At 49.1% G+C, this 25,015-nt stretch overlaps 1 protein-coding gene across 2 annotated transcripts in view; it reads right to left on the bottom strand.

Moving 5' to 3' along the window:
* The window catches only part of LOC132573533 (pro-neuregulin-3, membrane-bound isoform-like), a 1,173,232-nt gene that overhangs the window by 327,492 nt on the left and 820,725 nt on the right, over nucleotides 1-25,015 (bottom strand). For both annotated transcript variants that reach the window (XM_060241045.1, XM_060241046.1), the window contains exon 4: nucleotides 9,703-9,776. In XM_060241045.1, the coding sequence (XP_060097028.1) occupies nucleotides 9,703-9,776 (74 nt within the window). The remainder of the gene's footprint in view (nucleotides 1-9,702; nucleotides 9,777-25,015) is intronic.

Raw genomic sequence — 25,015 nt, 5'->3', positions numbered from 1 at the left:
AGACTTATTCCCATAGGAAATAATGGAGAATTGACCTGCGGGTATTTGGGGCTCGGGGGGGCTGTTTTTTTAAGGTAGAGGCACCACATTTGCAGTATAGCATCCAATGCCTCTCCCCAAAATACCCCTCAAGTTTCAAAAGGATTGGACCAGGGGGTCCAATTCTATGAGCCCCAAAAGAAGGTGCCCCTATCCTTCATTAATTCCTATGGAAGAAAAGGTGTGTGGTCCCTTTAAATGTGAAGGCCAGAACTCCCCTTGGAGTTCAATTATGCTTGTCACACCCTTGTTCCTGGCTCCGCCCCCAAAGTCTCCTGGATCCATCCCCAAAGTCTCCAGGTATTTCTTGAATTGGACTTGGCAACCCTATCCCCATCCAACTTCTCCTTTTTCAAGATTTGATGGCTTTTCTTTCTGTCACAGCTGGGGTTTTTTTGCACACTGAGGCAGATCCATTCGGGGGAGACGGACCTATGTGCCCACCTCCTCCCTTTATGGGGACTCCCTTAAGGCATTTGGGATGTGAGCCGCCATGCGGGTGGCTCAGCTCAGGGGCCATGCCCAGCCTCACCCATGTGGCAAGTGGGTACCACTCAGAGGCATCCCCCCGTGTGTTACCAATGATATATACCACACCCAGGTTTTCCCCAGCAAGTGGGCTGTGGGACGGCTTGATCGAATGGCACACAAGTCGTTCGATCTCCTTGAAAGCCAGTTTGGTGTAGTGGTGAAGTGTGCAGACTGTTATCTGGGAGAACCGGGTTTGATTCCCCACTCCTCTACTTGCAGCTGCTGGAATGGCCTTGGGTCAGCCATAGCTCTGGCAGAGGTTGTCCTTGAAAGGGCAGCTGCTGTGAGAGCCCTCTCAGCTCTCCCTAATCTAGCAGTTTTGTAAGTTTTGTGAGAGCCGGTTTGGTGTAGTGGTTAAGTGTGTGGACTCTTATCTGGGAGAACTGGGTTTGATTCCCCACTCCTCTACTTGCAGCTGCTGGAATGGCCTTGGGTCAGCCATGGCTCTGGCAGAGGTTGTCTTTGAAAGGGCAGCTTCTGGAAGAGCCCTCTCGGCTCCACTCACCTCACAGGGTGTTTGTTGTGGAAGAGGGAGATAAAGGAGATTGTGAGCCACTGAGATGCTGAGATTTGGAGCGGAGGGCGGGATAGAATCATAGAGTTGGAAGGGACCTCTAGGGTCATCTAGTTCAACCCCCTGCACAATGCAGGAAACTCACAAACACCTCCCCCTAAATTCACAGGATCTTCATTGCTGTCAGATGGCCATCTAGCCTCTGTTTAAAAACCTCCAAGGAAGGAGAGCCCACCACCTCCTGAGGAAGCCTGTTCCACTGAGTAATCGCTCTAACGGTCAGGAAGTTTTTCCTAATGTTGAGCCAGAAACTCTTTTGATTTAATTTCAACCCATTGGTTCTGTTCCTACCTTCTGGGGCCACAGAAAACAATTCCATACCATCCTCCAGATGACAGCCCTTCAAGTCCTTGAAGATGGTGATCCTATCACCTCTCAGCCACCTCCTCTCCAGGCTAAACATCCCCAGCTCCTTCAACCCTTCCTCATAGGACTTGGTCTCCAGACCCCTCACCATCTTCGTCGCCCTCCTCTGGACCCATTCCAGCTTGTTTATATCCTTCTTAAAATGTGGTGCCCAAAACTGAACACAATACTCCAGGTGAGGTCTTACCAGAGCAGAGTAAAGTGATACCATCACATCACATGATCTGGACACTATACTTCTGTTGATACAGAAGTCCAGAAGAGGGCGATAAAGATGATGAGGGGTCTGGAGACCAAGTCCTATGAAGAAAGGTTGAAAAAGGGCATCTTTAGCCTGGAGAGGAGACAACTGAGAGGTGATATGATCACCATCTTCAAGTACCTTCCGGGGCCACAGAAAACAATTCCACACCATCCTCTATATGACAGCCCTTCAAGTACTTGAAGATGGTGATCATATCACCTCTCACCTGCCTCATCTCCAGGGTAAACATCCCCAGCTCCTTCAACCTATTGAAGAAGATATTGGATTTATATCCCGCCCTCCATTCCGAAGAGTCTCAGGGCGGCTCACAATCTCCTTTACCTTCCTCCCCCACAACAGACACCCTGTGAGTTGGGTGGGGCTGGAGAGGGCTCTCACAGCAGCTGCCCTTTCAAGTACAACCTCTGCCAGAGCTATGGCTAACCCAAGGCCATCTCAGCAGGTGCAAGTGGAGGAGTGGGGAATCAAACCCGGTTCTCCCAGATAAGAGTCCGCACACTTAACCACTACACAAAACTGGCTCTCATAGAACTTGGTCTCCAGACCCAATATCTGATATAATACCAGATAGCAGATATAAATCCAATATCTTCTTCTTCTTGGATCCACCCCCATGCTTCGCCAATGCTCCCTAGTTTTGTAATCAATAAAAGCTGTGTCCCGATTTTATTCCAAAAAAAAAGATGTATGGCATTGTTTGCGTGCATCTCCATAAGACCTCTCCTTCCTAAACCCTGCGGCTGCAATTGGACAGAGCACAAGACAAATGCGGCATAAATGCAAGTGAAGGACCCTCTTCATTTTAATTACTTCTAGAGAGCCAGGTTCAAAGATGCCCAAGTGCCATCTCCAGGTGACCTCTCCGGCTTCTGTTCATCTCTCTGAGCATCAACCATTACGACTGCCGAAAGGCCGAACTTCCCTTGCTTTGAGGCTGGCAAATGCGATCTGACAAGCTACTGGAACGATTTCACCTTGCACATCCATGCAGAAGCGAAGAAGAGCTTATTAAAGGTGGGGAGAGTGACAGTGACGGCATGACACCGTATTACACATGCATGTACGGTCACAAATAAGTTTGGCTGGTTACGGATCTAAAACAGGCCAGCGTTAAATAGGTTGACGCATTAAAAATAAAATAAAATAAAAAATCCAGAGTCGAAGATGGCAGAATTCATGCAGGACAGGGAACGTAACGATATTCTCCAAGAAAAGAATGACGCTGGATACACCAGAGATTGCTAACATTTTGTTTTGTAAAAATAAAAATAAAAAAAATCCAGCATCCAAAATGCTGACGCTACCAGGAGAGCTTCTCCACCTACAAAATAATGCTGTTATCCACTTCCTTTGAGGAACAAAGGGCATCAACCAATGCAATTTTGCCTTCCTTTAACTTGGTGAGCACTGCAGTTTCCTCTCACTGCAACCAGGAAATCTAGTTAGATGTCAAAGTGCACAAGCATTCCTCAACACTGTGCTTCTCTGTTGATTCACCCAGATTATCTGCTAAAGTTGACTGAAGTCCAAAGATTCTCTTTCTCTCTCTTGGGAGCTTGATTCACACATTTGATTTGTTTTTTTTTTTTTTTTTAAATGCAAGCGCCTGCACATGAGCGTGTCCAAATGCGTGAACATTACATTTTTATTTAAGCTTTTTTCTATTAATTTTTTCAGATTGATTCTGGCAATTGCAGGACTTTTTTTTAGAAAAGGTCCAGTGGGAACTCATTTGCATATTAGGCCACACCCCTAATACCGCCACTGTTTCACACAGGGCTTTTTTGTCGAAAAAGCCCAACAGGAACTTATTTGCACATTAGGCCACAACCCCTGACGTCACCATTGTTTCACACAGGGCTTTTTGTAGAAAAAGCCCAGCAGGAGCTCATTTGCATATTAGGCCACACCCCCATGATACCAATCCAGCCAGAACTGTGTTCCTGTGCGTTCCTGCTCAAAAAAAAGCCCTGGACAATTGTGTCGAGGTGGAAATTGTTCCTGGGGGTGGGGGGAGAGAAAAAAAAACAAAACTTCACATGCATGGGTAGGTTACTTTCTTACCTAAATTTTATTTTCACAATCCTGTTCAGCTGTTCTTTGTCATGTTTCTTCATTATTACCACCACATTCCCCTAGCTGTTTCTCTTCTTCCCTTACACGTCAGAATCTTGTATGATCCCACAGAATTCACCTGGTGGCTAAGATGATTTCATAATGCTATACTGGTTACACTGTGTGATGATGTCACAGAGGGCAAATGAAACGGATGAAACCGAGCCCCTTAGCAACGAGTGGTCCAAAAAAAAAAAATCTAATCACTGTGGGGAATTTTCCTAGAAAATGGTGAGTAACATCAGCTTAGGGGCAGGACCAGCTGGAATGCTTGTCTGACAGAACATCAGTAATGAGGAGGTTAAAGGGCTAGAAGTCAACCGGACATCAAAACGGTTCAACATCAAAATGGTTAGACGAAGGGCGCTTGTTGCCGAAGGTGAAAAGAGATTTCCTGTTATAGACTGGCTCACGATAAGATTTCAGGATGTACATGTTTGCTGTTGCAGCCAGCAGTGAAACAAATGCATTCTCTGAAACAGTTGTGGGGATGTTATATTTATGACAACAGTTGTGAATTAATTCCCTCCCCAAGGTCCTGTTGTTAACGATATTCAGGTTTTGGTAACTGAGGGCCATGACTTACTTCACTGAGTTCATCCATCCCATGTTGGATCTTCTTTTTTCCGGCCTTCAGCTCTTCCTAGCATCATTGTCTTTTCCCAATGAAACTTGTCTTCTCATCGTGTGACCAAGGAATAACAGCCTCAGTTTAGACATTTTAGCTTCTAGGGAGAGTTCAGGCATGACATGATCGCAGAGGTGTCAAACTCATTCGTTATGAGGGCCGGCTCTGGAATAAATGAGATCTTGTTGGGCCGGGCCATGTTGGGTTGGGCTGTGACATATTGGGCCGGGCCATGTGTGTACCTATTTAAAATTAAATATCATATATATATGAATATGATAAGAGATATATGTGTGTGTGTGTATATATGAATATAAGAGCCCCGTGGCGCAGAGTGGTAAAGCTGCAGTACTGCAGTCGGAGCCCTCTGCTCACAGCCTGAGTTCGATCCCAGCAGAAGCTGGTTTCAGGTAGCCGGCTCGAGATTGACTCAGCCTTCCATCCTTCCGAGGTCGGTCAGATGAGTACCCAGCTTGCTAGGGGGAAAGTGTAGATGACTGGGGAAGGCAATGGCAAACCACCTCGTAAAAAGTCTGCCGTGAAAACGTCGTGATGCGACATCCCCCCCAGGGTCGGAAACGACTGGTGCTTGCACAGGGGACTGCCTTTGCCTTTATAATCACTTAGCACTTATGCATTGTGATTCTAAGGGGCCCCTCCTGACAGCAAAACCCCCCATAAGTAAGGCCTGAGGAAACAGTTTAAAGGTATCTTACAAAGTATGCATGCACGCAAAAGCTTATACCAGGGGTGGCCAAACAGTGGCTCTATCACACATACTGTGTGGCTCTTGAAGACCCCACTGCCCTGTCAGCCAGCTTAGAGAAGGCATTTGTCTCTTTAAATCACTTCTTCAAGCCAAGCCAGTCGGTGGCTGGGATAATGTCTTTAAGGTTAAAGATGATTTCTTTCCATTTCTCTGTCCCTCAACCCTCTCCCAATATATTTGCCTTCCTTCCTTGAGCCAGTTTGGTGTAGTGGTTAAGTGCGCAGACTCTTATCTGGGAGAATCGGGTTTGATTCCCCCCCCCCTCCTCCACTTGCAGCTGCTGGAATGGCCTTGGGTCAGCCATAGGTATTGCAGGAGTTGTCCTTGAAAAGGCAGCTGCTGTGAGAGCCCTCTCAGCCCCACCCACCTTGCAGGGTGCCTGTTGTGGGGGGAGAAGATATAGGAGATTGTAAGCCACTCTGAATCTCTGAGAAAGGTGGGGTATAAATCTGCAGTTGTCTTCTTATTTTTCTTCTCTTCCTTCCTTATCTCAAACATCTGACATTCACGTCTGGCGACTCTCAAACATCTGACATTTATTCTGCGTGGTTTTTACGTTAAGCGGGTTTAGCCACCCCTGGCTTATACCATGAATAAAACTTTATTAGCCTTAACAGTGCCCTTGGACTCCAACTTTGTTCTGTTGCTTCAGAACAGCACGGTTTCCCTACCTAAATCTGATCTCGGATATCGAATGACATTTACTATTTTGAAGAATTTCATACGTAACATGCAGTAGTGGGTAGCCTTTAAAAACATATTTTTAACCACCTGCATGGAAGAGCAATTAATATTTGAAGGCCAGGGATTCTTTTGACAATATTTGATGGCTGACGTACTGCTTTCCGCAGTGTGACAGAAGACATGCCATAATACTCAGTCGTTCATGAAACAGGAAAGCTTACAGGAAATGGTAATTAGCATTTAACATCTGAGAGTTGCCATGGCCTAATGTTTCGTATTTTGACAGTATGTGACATGGCATGGAAATTGGGCACTTGCAGCATTGAGAAACTGGCATGCTACGGCAGCTTTGAGGAGATGTGTTTTATAGGTAACATGCAACTTAACTGGTAAATAGTTTGAATCTGGTCCCCAGTGTTGTCTTCCCAAGAACCAAGTTTTTCAACATTGTTCTAAAAGAGCAATCCAAAGTAGGTCTGCTCAGAGTTAAGTCCAATTTCATTCAGAGAAGCTTCCTCCCAGGAAAGACTTAACAGGATTGCGACTTAAAGATCTGTAGAGAAGAAGATAAACATACTACCTTGCAAACAGAAGTTCCATGGCCTATGAAAGGCTGCTGAAAAGGCTTTGGGATAAATTCGCCTACCCAGACTGTGATTCTATGAGTGAGATCCTATGTCAGGGGTGGGGAACGTCCATCTTGAGGGCCGTAAAAGGCCCTTGAGATCACTTGGTCTGGTCCTCGAGGATTGCTGGGCTGAGCCGAGCCACATGGCGGCCTCCCTGAAGCCTGGACGGCCAGTGAGGATTGTGGGGCCCATCCGCACTGTGCAGTGGCCTCCCCAGGGATCATGGGACCCAGCCACACTGTGTGGCAGCCTCCCTGGGGCCTGGCTGGCCAGCCAGGATCACTTTGGGGCCTAGAGAAGTCACTGTCATGGTTCAAATACATTGTCCCCTCATTTCTTTATTTCCATTTCTTCCACCCATTTCTTTGTTTCCCTTAATTCCCCTTTCTTCCTTGCTTTCTTTATTTCTCTTTCTTCCCCTCCATTTATTTATTTTCCTTTATTATTCCTTTCTTCCCCTCCATTTCTTTATTTTCCTTTATTGTGCGTTTCTTCCCTCGATTTCTTTATTTCCCTTTCTTCCCCCCATTTCTTTCTTTCCCTTTCTCCCTTCCTTCCTTAAGCTTTGGCTCTAGGCATTTGCCTAAGGCAGAGGGTCAGGGATGTTTGTGTGCCCAATTAGACTCTCCCCACATGACTTCAAATAGAGAAACCATTATTTGCATTAATTTTGCCAGCCTGAATTGTTCTTCCTCAGCAGAGCACTGTGTTTAAAGTTGATAATTTTGTATGGCCCACAAATGATGTTATAAATATCCAAATGGCCCTTGGCACAAAAAAGGTTCCCCACCCCTGTCCTATGTAGAGTTACTCTAATGTAACGCATGAATACAAGTGACCTTGGTTATAGTTGCGCTGCATAGATTTGTGCTATAAATGTACCAGATGAAATACAACTGCACTCCGCCAAGCAACATGAAGTTCTGCCGCGGCAAACCTTTCCGAATTGCCATCTTGACACAGGGCCTTTGCTTTCACAAAACTAATGCATAATGTGCAAAATTAAATTACCCTTTACAACCACAGGGTCTGGCAATGAGATTTCAACAGACACTTAAAACAAGCAGCCGAACAAACGCCCAAATTACATGATTATCCATAGACAACAAATAAGCCATTTCTTCCAAGAAGCAAAAACCAAAGATTAGAGACACCGTTATGATATCAGCGACAAGAGCCGTGCCCGAGTCAAACGGAATGAGACTGACAATTTAAGAAGATCTCCGACGCCGGTGTAACTCGATAGGCACAGATGGCAATGGCTAGAGGCGGATTTAGAAGAGATGCGAAAAGCGCTTACCCAGAGAGGACTGCACATCGCCTGGTGTCTTGTTTAAAGGGCGCTTAACCTGAGCAATGACCCCTTCTCAATGGAACATTCACAGCCCGATGGGAAGCCGTAGTAGAATGCAAAAGCTGGAGGCTGAGACTGCAGTGGCAGAGAAGCAGTTTTATGTTGAGAAGATCCTAAATTTCTTCACCAGCTCCTCCGGTGTCTCAAACTAGGGTCCAAGGGCCCCTGAAGGTCTGGGAGGGTGTTTATCAGTTCTCTCCCCCACTCTTCCCACTCCTTGATATCTGAGAGCCAGTTTGGTGTAGTGGTTAAATGCGCGGACTCTTATCTGAGAGAACTGGGTTTGATTCCCCACTCTTCCGCTTGCACCTGCTGGAATGGCCTTGGGTCAGCCATCGCTCTTGTAGGAGTTGTTCTTGAAAGGGCAGCTGAAGAAGAAGAAGATATTGGATTTATATCCCGCCCTCCACTCCGAATCTCAGAGTCTCAGAGCGGCTCACAATCTCCTTTATCTTCCTCCCCCACAACAGACACCCTGTGAGGTGGGCGAGGCTGAGAGGACTCTCACAGCAGCTGCCCTTTCAAGGACAACCTCTGCCAGAGCTATGGCAGAGCTCTGCTGCTGCAAGTGCTCTCTCTCAGCCCCACCCACCTCACAGGGTGTCCGTTGTGGGGGAGGGGGGAAGGTAAAGGAGATTGTGACCACTCTGAGATTCAGAGTCTAGGGTGGGACATAAATCCAATATCTTCTTCTTCTTCCTATGACAGCAACAAATAAGATCTCCAGACAACATTGAAAGGGACAGCGATCACACATGCACACAAAATCCCCTGCAAAACACAATCCAACCAACAGCATCTTTCAACAGGAGAATATCATCAACAAAGACATTTGCAACAAACCCAAAGTTTAGATTATGTAGGGGGTGGGAATCTGATGTTCTGTAGCATGACCAAGAAAGAGAACTTCTGACAGTGGTCCACAGATGATAGGGCAAAGCTATTCAGATAGAGGTTGCCTCAGTTCCCAGCAGCTGCCGTTCATCTTGTAAAGTCAAGGGATATAACGACCTTCTTGCATATACCACTAGGGCTCTCATCTGGGCTAGGGAATCTCCTGCCCCCGTTCAGCTGGTCACTGAGGGGACTTACCAGCAGCAGGGAAAGCTTAGCCCAACATCTCAGCGATGTTGCTGGTGAGGCGCCAACACTTTGGGCAAAAACTCTATGGTAAAAACAACATCTATCACAGTTTTTGCCTACCTGCCAGAGCCTCCCCAGTGATGTGATGACATCACTTCTGGTATGCACCAGAAGACATTTCTGTATTATTGGCAACATTGCCAAGATGTTTCTTCATTACTGGAAAGTCCTCCCAGCCCCCACTGGTTTCCCAGAGGTACCTGGCCGACCCCGTATACCACATACTAGAACAGCAGTCATTTTGCTATTCTCTATTAAAAGGGCCACGTTTAGTGGGGAAAGAAAGAAAACCTCCTTTCTCTGTTGCAACATCAGCCTCCAACAGCTTACAGCAGGGTTGGCCAACGGTGGCTCTCCAAATGTTTTTGCCTACAACTCCCATCAGCCCCAGCCAGCAGTTGTAGGCAAAAACATCTGGAGAGTTACTGTTGGCCACCCCTGGCTTACAGAACAACATAGAGTGATCTTTTCTTTATAACCACGCCCCTTTCCTCGAAAACTGAAATGAGTTATGAATCTTGACAGGGAGCACAAAGGTCACATCTCACAGCAAAGGTTGACTCCGGCATGTAATAAAGATGTTAAAAATAAATAAATTGACATACTTGGGTCTGACAAGATTGAGTCGGTTTTCGGCAAAAATTGGTCACAGCGGACACCTTGGTAGCCCTCTTTGCACCTGAGGAAAAGGGGAGAAATAACAAAACATACACATGCGGTAGTAACAGGCTAAGCACAAGGCATCGATCAAACAGAAACATTGCACATCATACAGAGCTAACACACTTTTAGCTATCAAAAGCATCAGCGACTGGCAAACGTTCAAGCGCTCTTTTAACTCTTCAACGTTTTTGCCGATTCGTCCTAATAAATTTGCATGCAGGAAAAGTCGATCTTGAGGATTTTTGAAATATTAAAGGAATTGTAAGACAATTTTAAAGAATGTTAAGATAACTTAACACTGGCATCATTATTAGAAGGCAAGGACCTCTTTCATGTTTCCCCCCACCATTTTGAGCAGTAGCACTCAACAATCAAAGCAACTCGTAAACATTCATTAAAATTTGTCTTCCAATTAACATAGCTTGAAATGATTAACCAGCGCAGATTTTTATTTACTCCCAACTTCTCCAGATATTTTCCCAACTCACAGCTGGCAACTCTAGCTGCAATTCAGGGAGAACTCTATGGCCACCTTGACATATCAGACCTGTATTGCAAGATTTGAAATGCTTCCCAACTACAAAAAAAAGGTTTATTATTGAAAAATCCACACCATTGTTCAGATCAGACCATGATTTTGTTAGGAAGTGATAAAATAGCAACAGAAACCAGAACAAAGATACATCACTATGCTAGTTCATATTTTTCTATGTCACTGGATGGCTGCATCGTCACATGGGTCATGACATTTGTGTGTGAGGACAACAGAACTTTTGATTTACCTGAACACACAACAGAGCTGTCTTAAATCATTTTCTCCAAAGAAACTGATCTCTGTCATCTAGAGATCAATCATATTTCTGGGAGATATCCGGGGTACACCTGGAAGCAGATAAACCTAGCTAGGATCCTTGGAATAAGTTCCTGAGAGCCAGTTTAGTGTAGTGGTTAAGTGTGTGGATTCTTATCTGGGCGAACTGGGTTTGATTCCTCACTACTTGTCAAGCATTGTATATTCATCCTCTACTATAGTATTCAGATTATAGAATTGTTACTAACCATGAACTAAATTTAGGCACATCGAAGTAGCAACTCCCACCTTTCTTCTTTCACTTTTACTAACAAATGCAGGAATGTCCTCTTTGAAGATAAGACCTCTTGGGACTTGTTCTCAGGCTCAGCCAGGCCTGAACCCAGGATGTGCTAGTTGCAATATAGATAAGGGACCCAGTGTGTGAATTTCACACGTGAATGTAGAATTGTTTATAGAACCTTTGATGTGCCATTTTAAAGCATGTATTTTAGTGTTACAGAGTATCAGTTCCAATCCCCAGCTCGGATGAGCCACATGGATTATCAATAAACCAAAATTTGTTTCAAGATTCAAGGACTGGTTATTTTGAGATCTAATGCTTGACACTCCTCCACTTGCACCTGCTGGAATGGCCTTGGATTAGCCATAGCTGTCGCAGGAGTTGTCCTTGAGAGCCAGTTTGGTGTAGTGGTTAAGTGTGCGGACTCTTATCTGGGAGAACCGGGTTTGATTCCCCACTCCTCCACTTGCACCTGCTAGCAGGGCCTTGGGTCAGCCATAGCTCTGGCAGAGGTTGCCCTTGAAAGGGCAGCTGCTGTGAGAGCCCTCTCCAGCCGCACTCACCTCACAGGGTGTCTGTTGTAGGGGGAGAATATATAGGAAATTGTAAGCCGCTTTGAGTCCCTGATTCAGAGAGAAGGAAAGGAAAAGGAAAGGTCCCCTGTGCAAGCACCAATGATTTCCGATTCTGGGGTGATGTTGTTTTCATGTTTTCACGGCAGACTTTTTTAATGAGGTGGTTTGCCATTGCCTTCCCCAGTCTTTTACACTCCCCCCCCCCCCAGCAAGCTGGGTACTTATTTTACCGACCTCAGAAGGATGGAAGGTTGAGTCAACCTTGGGCTGGCTACCTGAATCCGGCTTCTGCTGGAATCGAACTCAGGTTCAGACCACAGTACTGCAGTACTGCTGCTTTACCACTCTGCGCCATTTTTTTTAATTGGAGAGAAGGGCAGGGTATAAATCTGCAGTTTTCTTCTTCCTTATGCCTTACAAAATGATCTTCCATTCACCAGAAACAGGTTGGAGAGAACAGGAGAAGGGAAAGGAAACTCAAAATAGCAATGATTGAGAACGTTTGAGGGATCTGACTCACATCGAATGTGCGGCGTGACATTCTGTCTAACTGTGGGTGGTCTCATGAAAGATTACAGCTCTGATCCCGAGCAATCTGCCTGAGAAATTTCACACTTCCACCAAACGAGTGTTCAGACTCCCCGCCCCACTTTCATTATTATATTGCATAAATATACTGTTTAAAAATTTTCAAATCAGGTAATTATCGGGGTAGTCTGGCTGGAAATTGCAGGGGTTGGGTGACATGCATCACATCAGGAAGACTCAACGGAAATCATTTCCATCGCACGGTGTCAGAAACGACTCCACATATCTCAATCACGTTGACGGCTGCTCGGAACCACGTTTTCGCCCCAAAGACCCCAGCGCAATTGCTTGTGAGCAAACGGTTAAAAGTTGGGGCGGCGGGCGGAGAACATAGCTTCATTTCGCTAAGCTTACTGGGTATGAAAGTGCAACAAGCATCACGTTCTTGGGAAGTGTAACAAACTCAGGTGAGGAAAGCCATCCTATCGGCGAAAGGCAGGGCTTTTTTTTGAGCAGGAACACAGTTCCGGCTGGCTTGACATCAGGGGGTGTGGCCTAATACACAATGGCGTTCCTGCTGGGCTTTTTCTACAAGAAATAATGAGGATGCCAGGGGTCGGTGGTCTAATATGCAAGTGAGTTCTTGCTGGGCTTTTTCCACTAAAAAAGCCCTGGCAAATGGTAACATCCAGGGCTTTCTTTGTAGCAGGAACGCCTTTGCATATTACGCCACACCCCCCTAATGGAGCCAATCCTCCAAGAGCTTACAGGGCTCTTAGTACAGGGCCTACTATAAGCTGCAGGAGGATTGGCTACATCAGGGGGGTGCGGCCCAATATGCAAAGGAGCTCCTGCTACAAAAAAGGCCACAATGATAATGATGGTGATAATGATGATGATATTTATTTATCAAATCTGTGAATTGCCTTACCCCGGCTCTAGATGATGCACAACAGGAAATACACATAAAATCAATAAAACCAGTGGATTCTTAAAAACAGTTGCAACTCAATGGGCATTCTTTATAATGTGCTATAGTTCTGCTTCCCAAGCATTGGGAGCAGTTCCCCCCTTAAGTGGAGAGGGGAAGTGGTGCCAGCCCAGCAGCCATCGCTGTCCTCAAGCAAACGTCTGGCGGGGCATCTCTGCTTTACAGGCCCTGTGGAATTGTAAAAGATCCCGCAAGACCCTGGTGTCTTCCGGCAGAGAGTTCCACCAGGTCGGGGCCAGGACTTAAAAGGTCCTGTCCCCCTTTGAGGACTGCCAGACCTCTTTAGGGCTGGAGACCACCAGTAGTTTTCAACCAGTAGAGCGTAGTGCTCTTCCAGGGACGTACTTCATGAGTTACAGACTGAAGCGAAAGCAAACTGGCAAAAGCGGCCATAGCGGGGAATTCCAGCAGGAATTCTAGCAGGAGCTCCTTTGCATATTAGGCCACACACTCATGATGTAGCCAATCCTCCAAGAGTTTACAAAAAGAGAGCCTTGCAAGCTCTTGGAGAATTGGCTACATCGGGGGAGCGGCCTAATATGCAGATGAGCTCCAGCTAGAATTCCACCCCCGGCCCGTAGCATCCTCCCCTGACATTCCCATCACTGTTACAGATAACCTCAGAAAACTAGGCCCCAGAAAATGCATAATATGGTAAGCCTCTTGACAGCATGCCTGGTTCAAGGAACTGAAGTAGCAATAGCTGGAAATACCGTATTTTTTGCTCCATAAGATGCCCTTTCCCCCCCCAAAAAAGTGGGGGTGGAAAATGTGTGCGTCTTAAGGAGCGAATACTGCAAAAAATTCACACAAACACCTCTAAATTCACACAAACGCCTCTAAAAACTAGGTGCGTCTTATGGTCAGGTGCGTCTTATGGAGTGAAAAACTTTTCTCTGTCTGCAACCTTACAATGCTGCCCCCCCCCCCCCCCCCGGTTAGAGCAGGCGATGCCGAACTGGATGGACCAATCATCTGTTTCCCTAGAACACAAGATCCTAGGTTCAAAGCTGAACACAGATACAAACCGGAGCTTTCTAGAATAACAAGGGGAGTTCCTTTTTTTTCCTTTATAAAAGAAAGCATCTGGCCAAACTCATACTGTTAAGATATATGTTCCCAAAGAGAGAACACTTGCCTTTTAATGCAAATGTAGATTAAACAGCAATTCTGTAATTAAAACAGAGGCCGTCAACAACAGGCTATGCCTAAGGCAAGGCAATATCAAGTGGATGACCGAATCATTGCAAAAGGAAGAAATGGATCACGTGCTTACTTTGCTGAAAATCTTGTAATAGTCCTGCACTGCTTTTTGTACGGCCACCATGCTTGCATATCTATATACATATCGGAGAGAAGCCATGCACCTCTGCCCCCAGCTCCTCCTCGGGGAAAACTCAGAAGAGATGTCATGCCTCTCTAGGAATTACCTTTTTGGAGACTTCCAGAAAGGACTAAACTTCACTTCTGGGGTGACCAGGAGTGATATCAGTTCTTTCTAGGAATCACCAAAAATAGGGTTGCCAGGTCTAGGTTGGAAAATACCTGGAGACTTTGGGGGTGGAGCTGGGAGAGGGAAGGGTTTGGTGTTGGTTGTGGCCTCAGCATGGTTCAATGCCATAAAGTCCACCCTTCAAAGCAGCCATTTTCTCCAGGGGTAATACAATATAAGTAACTGGTACCAATGTACAATGGAATAGTTACAAAAAAATCACCGGTGGACCATAAAGATATTCACACTCTCATTGTGTGTACATGCATTTGATTTAGTGCAAATATAAGACAAAATAGAACAAAGGAACAATAATGTATTTTCACTCCCCCAGTTCATGCACTTAAAAATTTCTACATAGGCACCAGCCTCAACAAAGTTCATAAGTAAGTGCTATAGGGTGGGGTCCTTAAAGGTTCCGCTTGTTGTAATGGAGAGAATAAGAAGGAACCGTATAGAAAGGAGTCCTCACGGTTTCTCTTGTTCGGTTCTTCATCAGCCTCTTTTCTCACCGTGTTCCGGAGCCACAGTAACTTTGTTTCAGACACGGATCAACACATGTTCTAACCTTCTGCTGCCGGCTCTCGCCATACAGATAGGCTTGATTTCCCCATCCTCCCTGCCCCACTTCATCGGTGAAGGGGTTTGGTGCAAATCAGAAGTACACACTTTTTTAATTCACTCTCTTGACCTCAAGACCTTGATGTGCAAAAATGATCTCTTGCTACCTGTGTGCACAACCCCAGAAGAGTGTAAGCAAGCTTATGTCTTTTCTCTTGCCTTTGCTTTATTGTGCCAGAAACTCCTCAATAGATTCAGTTTTGACTTGAAATATTATGTATGTAGGTAGGTCTACTGCAAATGTATCATAATGTATAGGGAGGGGACAGAATTATTTGATTTTTGCTTAAAATGGCAGCTTGGGATAAACTCGAAGAAGGGGGGAATTCTAAACATTCCACTAAAGTGGTGGTAGATACCAAGCTAGGAGCCCCATCGTGCAGAGTGGTAAAGCTGCAGCACTGCAGTCCGAGCTCTGCTCACAACCAGAGTTCGAAGCTCGCAGAAGCTGGGTTCAGGTAGCCAGCTCCAGGTTGACTCAGCCTTCCATCCTTCCGAGGTCAGTAAAATCAGTACCCAGCTTGCTGGGGGGAAAGAGTAGATGGCTGGGAAAGGCAATGGCAAACCTTCCTGTAAATGTCTGCCAGAACTATTTTTACTGAACATACTACTCGATGGACCTTTCGAGGCAGAGTAAACATTTGATGATACACATTATCACTGCAGCAAGATTTCTGATAGCACAATGTTGGAAACACCGTGAAGCTCCGAAGAAGCAAGACTCGATCGATAAAATATTAGAGACCGCAGAAACAGATGTACTTGCACTTCGTGTTAAGGGCAAACTATCGCAAGATGAAGAAAATCCTTGGAAACCTTTTTATGAATGGCTAAATGCGTAACTATGACCTTGTATATCACCTGTTGCACTATTTTGTAAGTTCATTTTTGATATCATAGATTTGAAAGCAGCAAATTGTTTACTACAATCTATAGGTCATAAACCTGTTTAGACTAAGACTGATTTCACACTCACCCTACCATTCTCTCTCTCTCGGCTTGGCTTCGCGAACGAAGATTTAAGAAGGGTGCAATAGTCCACGTTTGCTGCAGGCTCGCTGGTGGCTGACAAGACCAATGTGGGACAGGCAGGTCCGGCCACAGCGGCTGCAGGGAAAAGTCTGATTTAGGGTTGGTCCTGTAGCAGTGCGATTCTTCCTCAATCTCCTTTTGTCCTCAAGACCAGCTATGCGTGTGTTCTCAAAGGAAGAGACAGCCTGGTGGATGGTGTGCCTCCATGCTTTGCGATCTGAGGCTAGGTCAGACCACTGGTGATGGTTGATGTGACAGGTGCTAAGGGATTTCTTCAAGGAGTCCTTGTACCTCTTCTTTGGTGCCCCTCTATTTCGATGGCCGGTGGAGAGTTCGCCATACAGGGCAATCTTGGGAAGGCGGTGGTTTTCCATCCTAGAAATATGCCCTGCCCAGCGCAGCTGCGTCTTCAACAGCAGTGCCTCGATGCTGGTAACCTCTGCCCACTTGAGGACTTCAGTGTTGGTCACAAAGTCACTCCAGTGGATGTTGAGGATGGTGCGAAGGCAGCGCTGATGAAAGCGCTCAAGGAGTCGCAGGTGATGACGGTATAAAACCCACGATTCGGAGCCATAGATGAGGGTTGTCATCACAACCGCTTTGTAAACATTGATCTTTGTGCGTTTGTTCAGATGCTTGTTGCTCCACACTTTTTTGTGCAGTCGGCCAAATGCACAGTTTGCCTTTGCCAGCCTGTTGTCAATCTCCTTGTCGATCTTGGCATCTGAGGAGATGATGCACCCCAGGTAGCTGAACTGCTGGACTGTCTTCAGAACTGATTCACCCACAGTGATGCAGGGAGGTTGATAATCTTCCTGGGGTGCAGGCTGGTGGAGAACTTCTGTCTTCTTCAGACTAACTTCTAGGCCGAATAGCTTGGCAGCCTCTGCAAAGCAGGACATCATATGCTGCAGAGCTGATACCGAGTGGGAGACGAGTGCAGCATCATCAGCAAACAGTAGCTCTCGGATGAGTTTTTCCATTGTCTTGGAGTGTGCCTTTAGTCGCCTCAGGTTGAACAGGCTGCCATCGGTGCGATAGCGGATGTAGACACCATCGTCCTCATCTAGATCTACTGCGGCTCTTTGAAGCATCATGCTAAAGAAGATCGTAAAGAGAGTTGGCGCGAGAACGCAGCCTTGCTTTACACCTGTGCCTATTGGGAAGGGCTCCGAGAGGTCGTTGCAGTGTCTGACTTGGCCTCGCTGGTCTTCGTGTAGCTGGATGATCATGCTGAGGAACCTTGGGGGACATCCTAAACGTTCCAAGATTTGCCACAGGCCTTTCCTGCTAACGGTATCGAAAGCTTTGGTAAGGTCGACAAAAGTCACATACAGACCCTTGTTCTGTTCCCTGCATTTCTCTTGGAGCTGCCTGAGAACAAATACCATGTCGGTGGTGCTCCTGTTAGCTCTGAAGCCGCACTGGCTCTCTGGGAGGAGTTCTTCTGCAATGGTGGGCACCAGTCTGTTCAGGAGTATTCTGGCAAGGATTTTGCCTGCGATGGAGAGCAGGGTTATCCCCCGGTAGTTGGAGCAGTCTGACTTTTCCCCTTTGTTCTTGTATAGGGTGATGATGATTGCATCGCGAAAGTCCTGTGGTAATTCGGCCCCTTCCCAGCCGAGCGGTCCATCGACCGCTGAGGCTGGGGGCCGCACATTGCCTCCCCGCGCGGATACGAGGCAGATAGTTTTTTCCCTCAGTGAGAGGGGGCGTGGTGCTGCCTTAAGAGGCCGCTCCCGCCCCCCTTCTACGCAGTTTGAAATCCGTTCTCGGCCCGAGCAGTCACGTACCTGCTGGCTGCGGGCCTTTTTGAGAGCGGAAAGCTTAGCCGGTGTCTTGGCAGCTCGGCCCCGGCGGGGGGACGCCTTCTGCAGCCGCCCAAGCACCTTCCGGCAGAGTTTAGCCGTTTCAGAGGTTTTCTGCGCGGCGGCGGGACGGCGACCTGAGGCCCTGTGTGCCTGCTGGGGAGCGTTGCGGCCCGGCGCGGATTTTCTCTACCCTCTCCCGTCGGGTGTTTTCGCCGGGTGTTTTTCAGGCCTTTTCAGGCCTCGTGAGGCAGGGAGCCGGCGCGGTTCGCCTCCACCCCCTCCCGTCGGGTGTTTTCAGGCCCCGTGAGGCAGGGAGCCGGCGCGGTTTGCCTCCACCCCCTCTCGCCGGGTGTTTTCAGGCCTCTTCAGGCCCGTGAGGCAGGGAGCCGGCGCGGTTTTGCCTCCACCCCCTCTCGCCGGGTGTTTTCAGGCCTCTTCAGGCCCGTGAGGCAGGGAGCCGGCGCGGTTTGCCCCCACCCCCTCTCGCCGGGTGTTTTCAGGCCTCTTCAGGCCCGTGAGGCAGGGAGCCGGCGCGGTTTGCCTCCACCCCCTCTCGCCGGGTGTTCTTCAGGCCCCGTGAGGCAGGGGGCCGGCGCAGTTCGCCTCCCCCCCCCCCTCCCGCCGGGTGTTTTCAGGCCTCTTCAGGCCCCGTGAGGCAGGGAGCCGGCGCAGTTCGCCTCCCCCCCCCTCCCGCCGGGTGTTTTTCAGGCCTCTTCAGGCCCCGTGAGGCAGGGGGCCGGCGCAGTTCGCCTCCCCCCCCCTCCCGCCGGGTGTTCTCAGGCCTCTTCAGGCCTCGTGAGGTAGGGAGCCGGCGCGGTTCGCCTCCCCCCCCTTACCGCTTTAGGCCTCGTTAGGCAGCGGCCCGGCGCGGTTCGCTCCCCCCCCCTGCCCCGTTGGGTGTTATTAGGCCTCTTCAGGCCTCGTGGAAGCAGTGGGCCGGTGCGGTTCTCCCCCCCCCCTCGTCGGGGGTGTACAGGCTTATTTAGGCCTGGTTCAGGTGTGTGCTGGCGTGGCCCCCCCCTCCCAGCTAGGGTTTGTAGGCCTATTAGGCCACGTTGAGGAGTGGGCCGGCTCGGTTTGCTCTCCCCCCCCCCCTCTCCAGGGGCTTCTGCTGGCATTGGGCAAAGTCGAGGAGCGGGCCGGCGGGCCTTTGTGAGTGTCCGTGGGTGGCTGGCTAGGCCCCGCAGTGTCTGCACGGCGGGTAGGCGGCCCGGGGCCTCTGCAGGCCCCCCTTTCTTTTTCGCGTTTTCCGTGACCCCCCCCCCCCTCTTTTGATCGTTGGCCTCTTAAGGCCAGATAGCTGAGTGTTAGGCCAGCTGGCCTTGGTGGTGTGGTTGGGTGTGGCCGGTAGACGCCTCCACTGTTTCAGTAGTTTGTGGTGCGCCCTTGAATTAGGGATAGGGCCCTCCTCCTTCATCCTCCCCCCACACCCATATCTGTTTTTGCTGGGTGGTCGGTGGGGCGGCAATAACATTTTAAAATAAAATAAACGGGAATAACAGGAAGAGTAGTCATGGGACCGCGGAAGGGTCAGGGCAATAAAAAAGGCAAGCAGCCTGTAAAGCGCCCTGCCAAAAGGCCACTCCCCGAGCCGCTCCCTGATGCGGACTGTAACGAGGCCCAGACCAGGCAAGCTATTATTGACCAATTGGCCGCCTTGGAAGAGGCGAGAGGTTTGCCCGGCCCTTCTAGGAGGGCCACCGGCCTTTTAGGGTCTGGCAGGGTTGCCACCATTTCCTTTCAAAAGGAGGTGCTGGCTCGTCTTTCTGTGTTGCAGGGAGCAGAGGGATCCAGTGCCGTGGCGAAGGATGGAGTGTCGCAGGATAACGAACAGCAGGATGAGCCCGATGTGGTTGTGGTGGCGCCGGCGGTAGGCGATGGTAAGTTACCCACGCTACAGCAAGGGGTGGCATGGCCTTGGGGACCGTGGGTGCCCAATTTAGCTTCGGGCTCCAGGCCTGGAACAGGCGCTCAGGCTGTGGGGACCAACTATTTGAGTGCAGTTCCACTTACGGGGCGCCAGGCGGCCTTTGGTTTTCTTCCCCAGTCAGGTATTTCCTTTTCGTCTCCCACACCGGATGGTGTTTGGTCGCCTTGGGGTTCGGTCCCAGGGAGCAGCGGTTCTGAAGGCAGCCCGGGGACCGGGGGTCCTGGACCGGCGACGGGTGTGTCTCCATGGGGATGGCAGCAATCCCCGTCCATGTCTCTACCGTGGGCTGGGCAGCAGGGGGCGCTCTGGGGTTTTCCGTCGCACCCCCCCGTTCCTTACAGCTCATTGGAGTTTCATGCTTTGCCTTTTGGAGACCCGGCCATGCCTTTGGGTGACCATCTGACAGCCGCTACCCGGGAGAAAATCCTTAAAGGTGAATACGTAGACGTATTCAGCCTCCTCTATAGGGAATTGGAGAAAAAATCTAAGGACGAGCTTGACGAGAAAGACAAAGAGAAGCTCAGGCGTCGAAAAGTTGATAGGACATGGGCAAATTGGTTGCCCGGGTTCCTTATTTATGCTGGCGTTATTGCCAGGGCCCAGCCATGGAGAGCAGCTCCATTGTTCCAGTATTGCGACATTATATACCGCGCATATAATGACTTTGCTGGCGGGGCTTGGCTCCAGTATGACGAACAGTTCCGCATGCGGGCGGCTGTTAATCCTGGCCTTCAGTGGAATCAGATAAACCAGCAGCTGTGGCTGCAGCTCATGGCGCCCGCAAAACCTAATGCTGGTGAGCGTTCGGATAGCGGCCATCTGGTCCAAAAGACATCGTCATCAACTGTTACAGGCGCCCGCGCAGCCGCAGGGCAGTCGATTCAGCCACGGCTGCTTTGTTGGGAGTTTACCTCCCATGGCTCGTGTACCAGGAAGGACTGTAAGTATAAGCACGAGTGCCCAATCTGTGCAGGCCCCCACGCCTTAACAGCCTGTACTAGGTCCAAACAAAGGTGGCCTAGCAAGCAGACAGGCAGCGGGCCGGGGCAGCACCCTGGTAAAGAGCCCCAGCCCCATTCGCCTCATGGTTCTTAGGCAGTTAACGGTTTACCTTCATTCCGTGTAGCGCGGTACCTGTTTGAGGAGTTCGTTACAGTTTCTGTTGGGCGAGGCTTTGCCTATAGCATAGTTCACGCCTGATTTGCACCCATTCCTCAGAATACGCGCTGCTTCTACGGCTGTTGCGCCGGGCTATGGGGATGAGAACATCGTCGAGTGGGCCTTTTTGGTCTTAAAGTTTGGTTTTTACCCCTATTTCTACGGGGTAACTGTTCGAGGCATTATGTTATTCAATTTTGTTCAGTGGTCTAATAGTTTTTTCTTCCAGGTGCTGTGTCTGGTGGCAAGAGAAAGGATCCTTATGCGGCCACAGCATTGTGTTGGGCGGCACACCAAGCCCGATGGACGCCGATTGGATCGCAGCCGGGCCTAGGCGATGAGCTGTGATTACATGTCAGGGCCGTCGTGGTATAGGTGGCCCGGGCTCCTGCCCCTGTTTGTCCGGGATTTGAGAGCCCTCCCCCACAGATTGTGGTAATACATTCAGGGATAATGATTACTGCTCTTGTGGTCGGCCTTGCTGTCGCGCCGGGTTGGCGGTCAGCTGGGGACCTTGTGGCTTGGCGCACGTTGGTAGGGGCCAACACGGCCTTGCGCAAACCCCTCAGGGGGGTCCCTGGGATCACGTGCCTCATTTTCTTAGTCTTTCCAGCATGCCGGAACTGGATTGAGTGGAGGTGTCCATCTGTCAGAGGGGCCACGAGCTAATTTTAACTGCTTGCGGCAGGGGCTTCTTCGGGTTTATAGTTTGGGGTACAGCGGCCTAAGCAGAGGCTTGGCGCTGTCTGTGGCAGTTTGTGCTTGGGATTATGTTTTTGGGGATCGGTGAGCTCCCGTAGCATCGCGCCATTTTGGCGCATGACTTCCCTGGGGGACCGTAAGCTGTACGGCCCAAGGTTGGCTCTAGGGAGTCTGTGGATCCCGGCACGCGGTGAGTGTCCGCATCCCAGGCTGCACGTCTGTGGGGATGGCGGAGCTCAGGTGAGCGGTGATCATGATGCCGGGCCGGCCGGGTCTGAGCCATTTGATTGGCTCATACCCGGGGCTTTGGGGGCTCGCCCAGTTCCAGGTCAAGGAGGTGGTCGGGTTGACCCCTGGCTTGTCCTGTCCCCATGTTCTTGCCCTTGCCGTTAAGTTTAATAAAGTGGCCCTTTAATCCAATCCAGTGTTTGTCTCGTTATTCCGCCTGGGGGGGCAATTCGGCCCCTTCCCAGCCGAGCGGTCCATCGACCGCTGAGGCTGGGGGCCGCACATTGCCTCCCCGCGCGGATACGAGGCAGATAGTTTTTTCCCTCAGTGAGAGGGGGCGTGGTGCTGCCTTAAGAGGCCGCTCCCGCCCCCCTTCTACGCAGTTTGAAATCCGTTCTCGGCCCACCCGCCCGCCCGTCAAGCAGTTCAGGCAGAGGCTGGTCGCCTGTTTTTTGGGGCCGGGTAGGAATTTTTCACCCTCGGAAGGATTGGCTAATTCTGGGGTGTTTTTGCCTACCCTGTACTGCTGATGTTTGGTGCTGGCAATTGGAATGGTGGTGCCGTTATATAGGTTGGTCACTGGCAGTTTGTGCTTGGGATTATGTTTTTGGGGATCGGTGAGCTCCCGTAGCATCGCGCCATTTTGGCGCATGACTTCCCTGGGGGACCGTAAGCTGTACGGCCCAAGGTTGGCTCTAGGGAGTCTGTGGATCCCGGCACGCGGTGAGTGTCCGCATCCCAGGCTGCACGTCTGTGGGGATGGCGGAGCTCAGGTGAGCGGTGATCATGATGCCGGGCCGGCCGGGTCTGAGCCATTTGATTGGCTCATACCCGGGGCTTTGGGGGCTCGCCCAGTTCCAGGTCAAGGAGGTGGTCGGGTTGACCCCTGGCTTGTCCTGTCCCCATGTTCTTGCCCTTGCCGTTAAGTTTAATAAAGTGGCCCTTTAATCCAATCCAGTGTTTGTCTCGTTATTCCGCCTGGGGGGGCAATTTGCCTTGTTCCCAGCAGGTGACAAGTACTTTGTGAAGTGAGCTATGTAGTACTGTGCCCCCATGTTTCCAGATCTCTGGTGGAATTCCATCAACTCCTGCTGCCTTGCCACTTTTCAGTTGCTTGATGGCTTTAACAGTCTCTTCTAGGGTGGGGATCTCATCCAACTCTGTTTTCACCGGTTGAAGTGGGGTGAGGTGGATTGCTGAATCTTGAACTACGCGGTTGGCACTGAAGAGAACCTGAAAATACTCCGACCACCGGTTCAGTATGGATGCCTTGTCTGTGAGGAGCACTTGGCCGTCTGCACTATGCAAGGGACTCTGAGCCTGATATGATGGACCATATACTGCCTTCAGGGCTTCGTAGAACCCTCTTAAATCACCAGTGTCTGCACACAGCTGGGTTCTCTCTGCAAGCTTGGTCCACCACTCGTTCTGAATGTCTCGAAGCTTGCGCTGGAGGTTGCTACATGCAGCGCGAAAGGTTGCTTTTTTCCCCTACCATTAGATTATAAAATAATAGACTGATTTCGCACTCACCCTACGCCGCACTGACATTCCTGTTTTCAGCGCAGCATCCTTCCGATTTCCCACTATCTGCTCCGGGGCTTCAGCTTGCATTGCTGGTTTTGTGCAGCAAAGAGAAACTGTTTTTTAGCGGTTTCTGCCGCACAAAAACAGCAACGCAAGCTGAAGCCCTGGGGCAGATAGTGGGAAATCGGAAGGACGCCACACTGAAAAGAGGAACGTTAGAGCAGCGTAGGGTGAGTACGAAATCAGTCTATTATTCTATAATCTAATGATGCAGAGTATATGTTGTCGAATTTATTTTATTTCATATTTTCTTCTCTTCCCCATTTCAGCACTCCTTCCCCTTTTTTAAAAATTTCAGTAAAACATATATAATCAGAAAGTCTGCCACGAAAACATCATGATGTGACATCACCCCCTGGGTCGTTAACGATTCTACCTTTTACCGTTACCTTTTAGATACCAAGCTTGTGACTTAAAGGTTCTGGGGAATAGTCTAAGCGCCCCGTGGTGCAGAGTGGTAAAGTTGCAATACTAAGCTCTGCTCACGACCTGAGTTCGATCCCGGTGGAAGCTGGGCTCAGGTAGCCGGCTCAAGGTTGACTCAGCCTTCCGTCCCTCTGAGGTCGGTAAAATGAATCCCCAGCTTGCTGAGGGTAAAGTATAGATGACTGGGGAAGGCAGTGGCAGACCACCCAGTAAAGAGTCTGCCGTGAAAACGTGAAAGCAACGTCACCCCAGAGTCAGAAACGACTGGTGCTTGCACAGGGGACCACCTTTACATTTTTAATAGCGTATTAGTATCCAACCATCTTTTCCACATGTCTATATCCTTTCTTTGTTAGTCTGATCATGTTGACAGCGGGATTTTGTATGTGGAAGGGAATTACATGCAAAGTGTCTTTTCTGGCACTGTTTCCTTCCTGCCAATGTTCTTTCTGGCAGACTGCGCTCCGGAATTATCAATGCATAAAGCAGAGCAGATTAAAATGATTAGACGAAAGACCTGACATTGATCATCGGGGAAGGATGTACAATAATTGGTGGTGGTGGGTTGGAATGAAAGGAGAAAGATTTCAACAATTAGAGAGAGTTTTTAATATATTGCACTGCCAAGGCAAAAAAAAAAAAAAAATCTCCAAGACGAACTCCAAATGGAAGGAACAGAATTTATCAGTCCCGAATCCATGATGAGACGTATGAAATGTTGAAGTACCCAAGACATATTCAGGCTCTGGGGAGGCATTAAAGAAAGAAAAAAAAGAAAAGAAGAGAGGTTTAGGTGTGAAGTGTGGCTGCTGAAGCAGCAGCTGCATTAAGCCTTGACAGCTTTTACAAGAATTAATTCTAACTGGGGAGGGGGGGATAGAAACAGGCCACAGAAATAGGGCTGGTCCTGCCACTAGGTGATTGCCTAGGGCGTCTGCCTTCTGGGGGTGCTGCATTGGGCGCACCCTCACGTGATGTCACACGACACTCTGCCATTGGCCTATTTTCATCCTGGGCTTCCCCTTAAGGTGGCTGAATAGAGCCTGCACTCCCAACTTTGTTATTCCAAGGAGGTCTCTC

Source organism: Heteronotia binoei, chromosome 6, assembly GCF_032191835.1.
Source record: "Heteronotia binoei isolate CCM8104 ecotype False Entrance Well chromosome 6, APGP_CSIRO_Hbin_v1, whole genome shotgun sequence".
Classification (NCBI taxonomy): domain Eukaryota; kingdom Metazoa; phylum Chordata; class Lepidosauria; order Squamata; family Gekkonidae; genus Heteronotia; species Heteronotia binoei.
The sequence above is the reverse complement of the archived record's forward strand: the minus strand, read 5'-3'. Positions and strand labels throughout refer to the sequence as shown.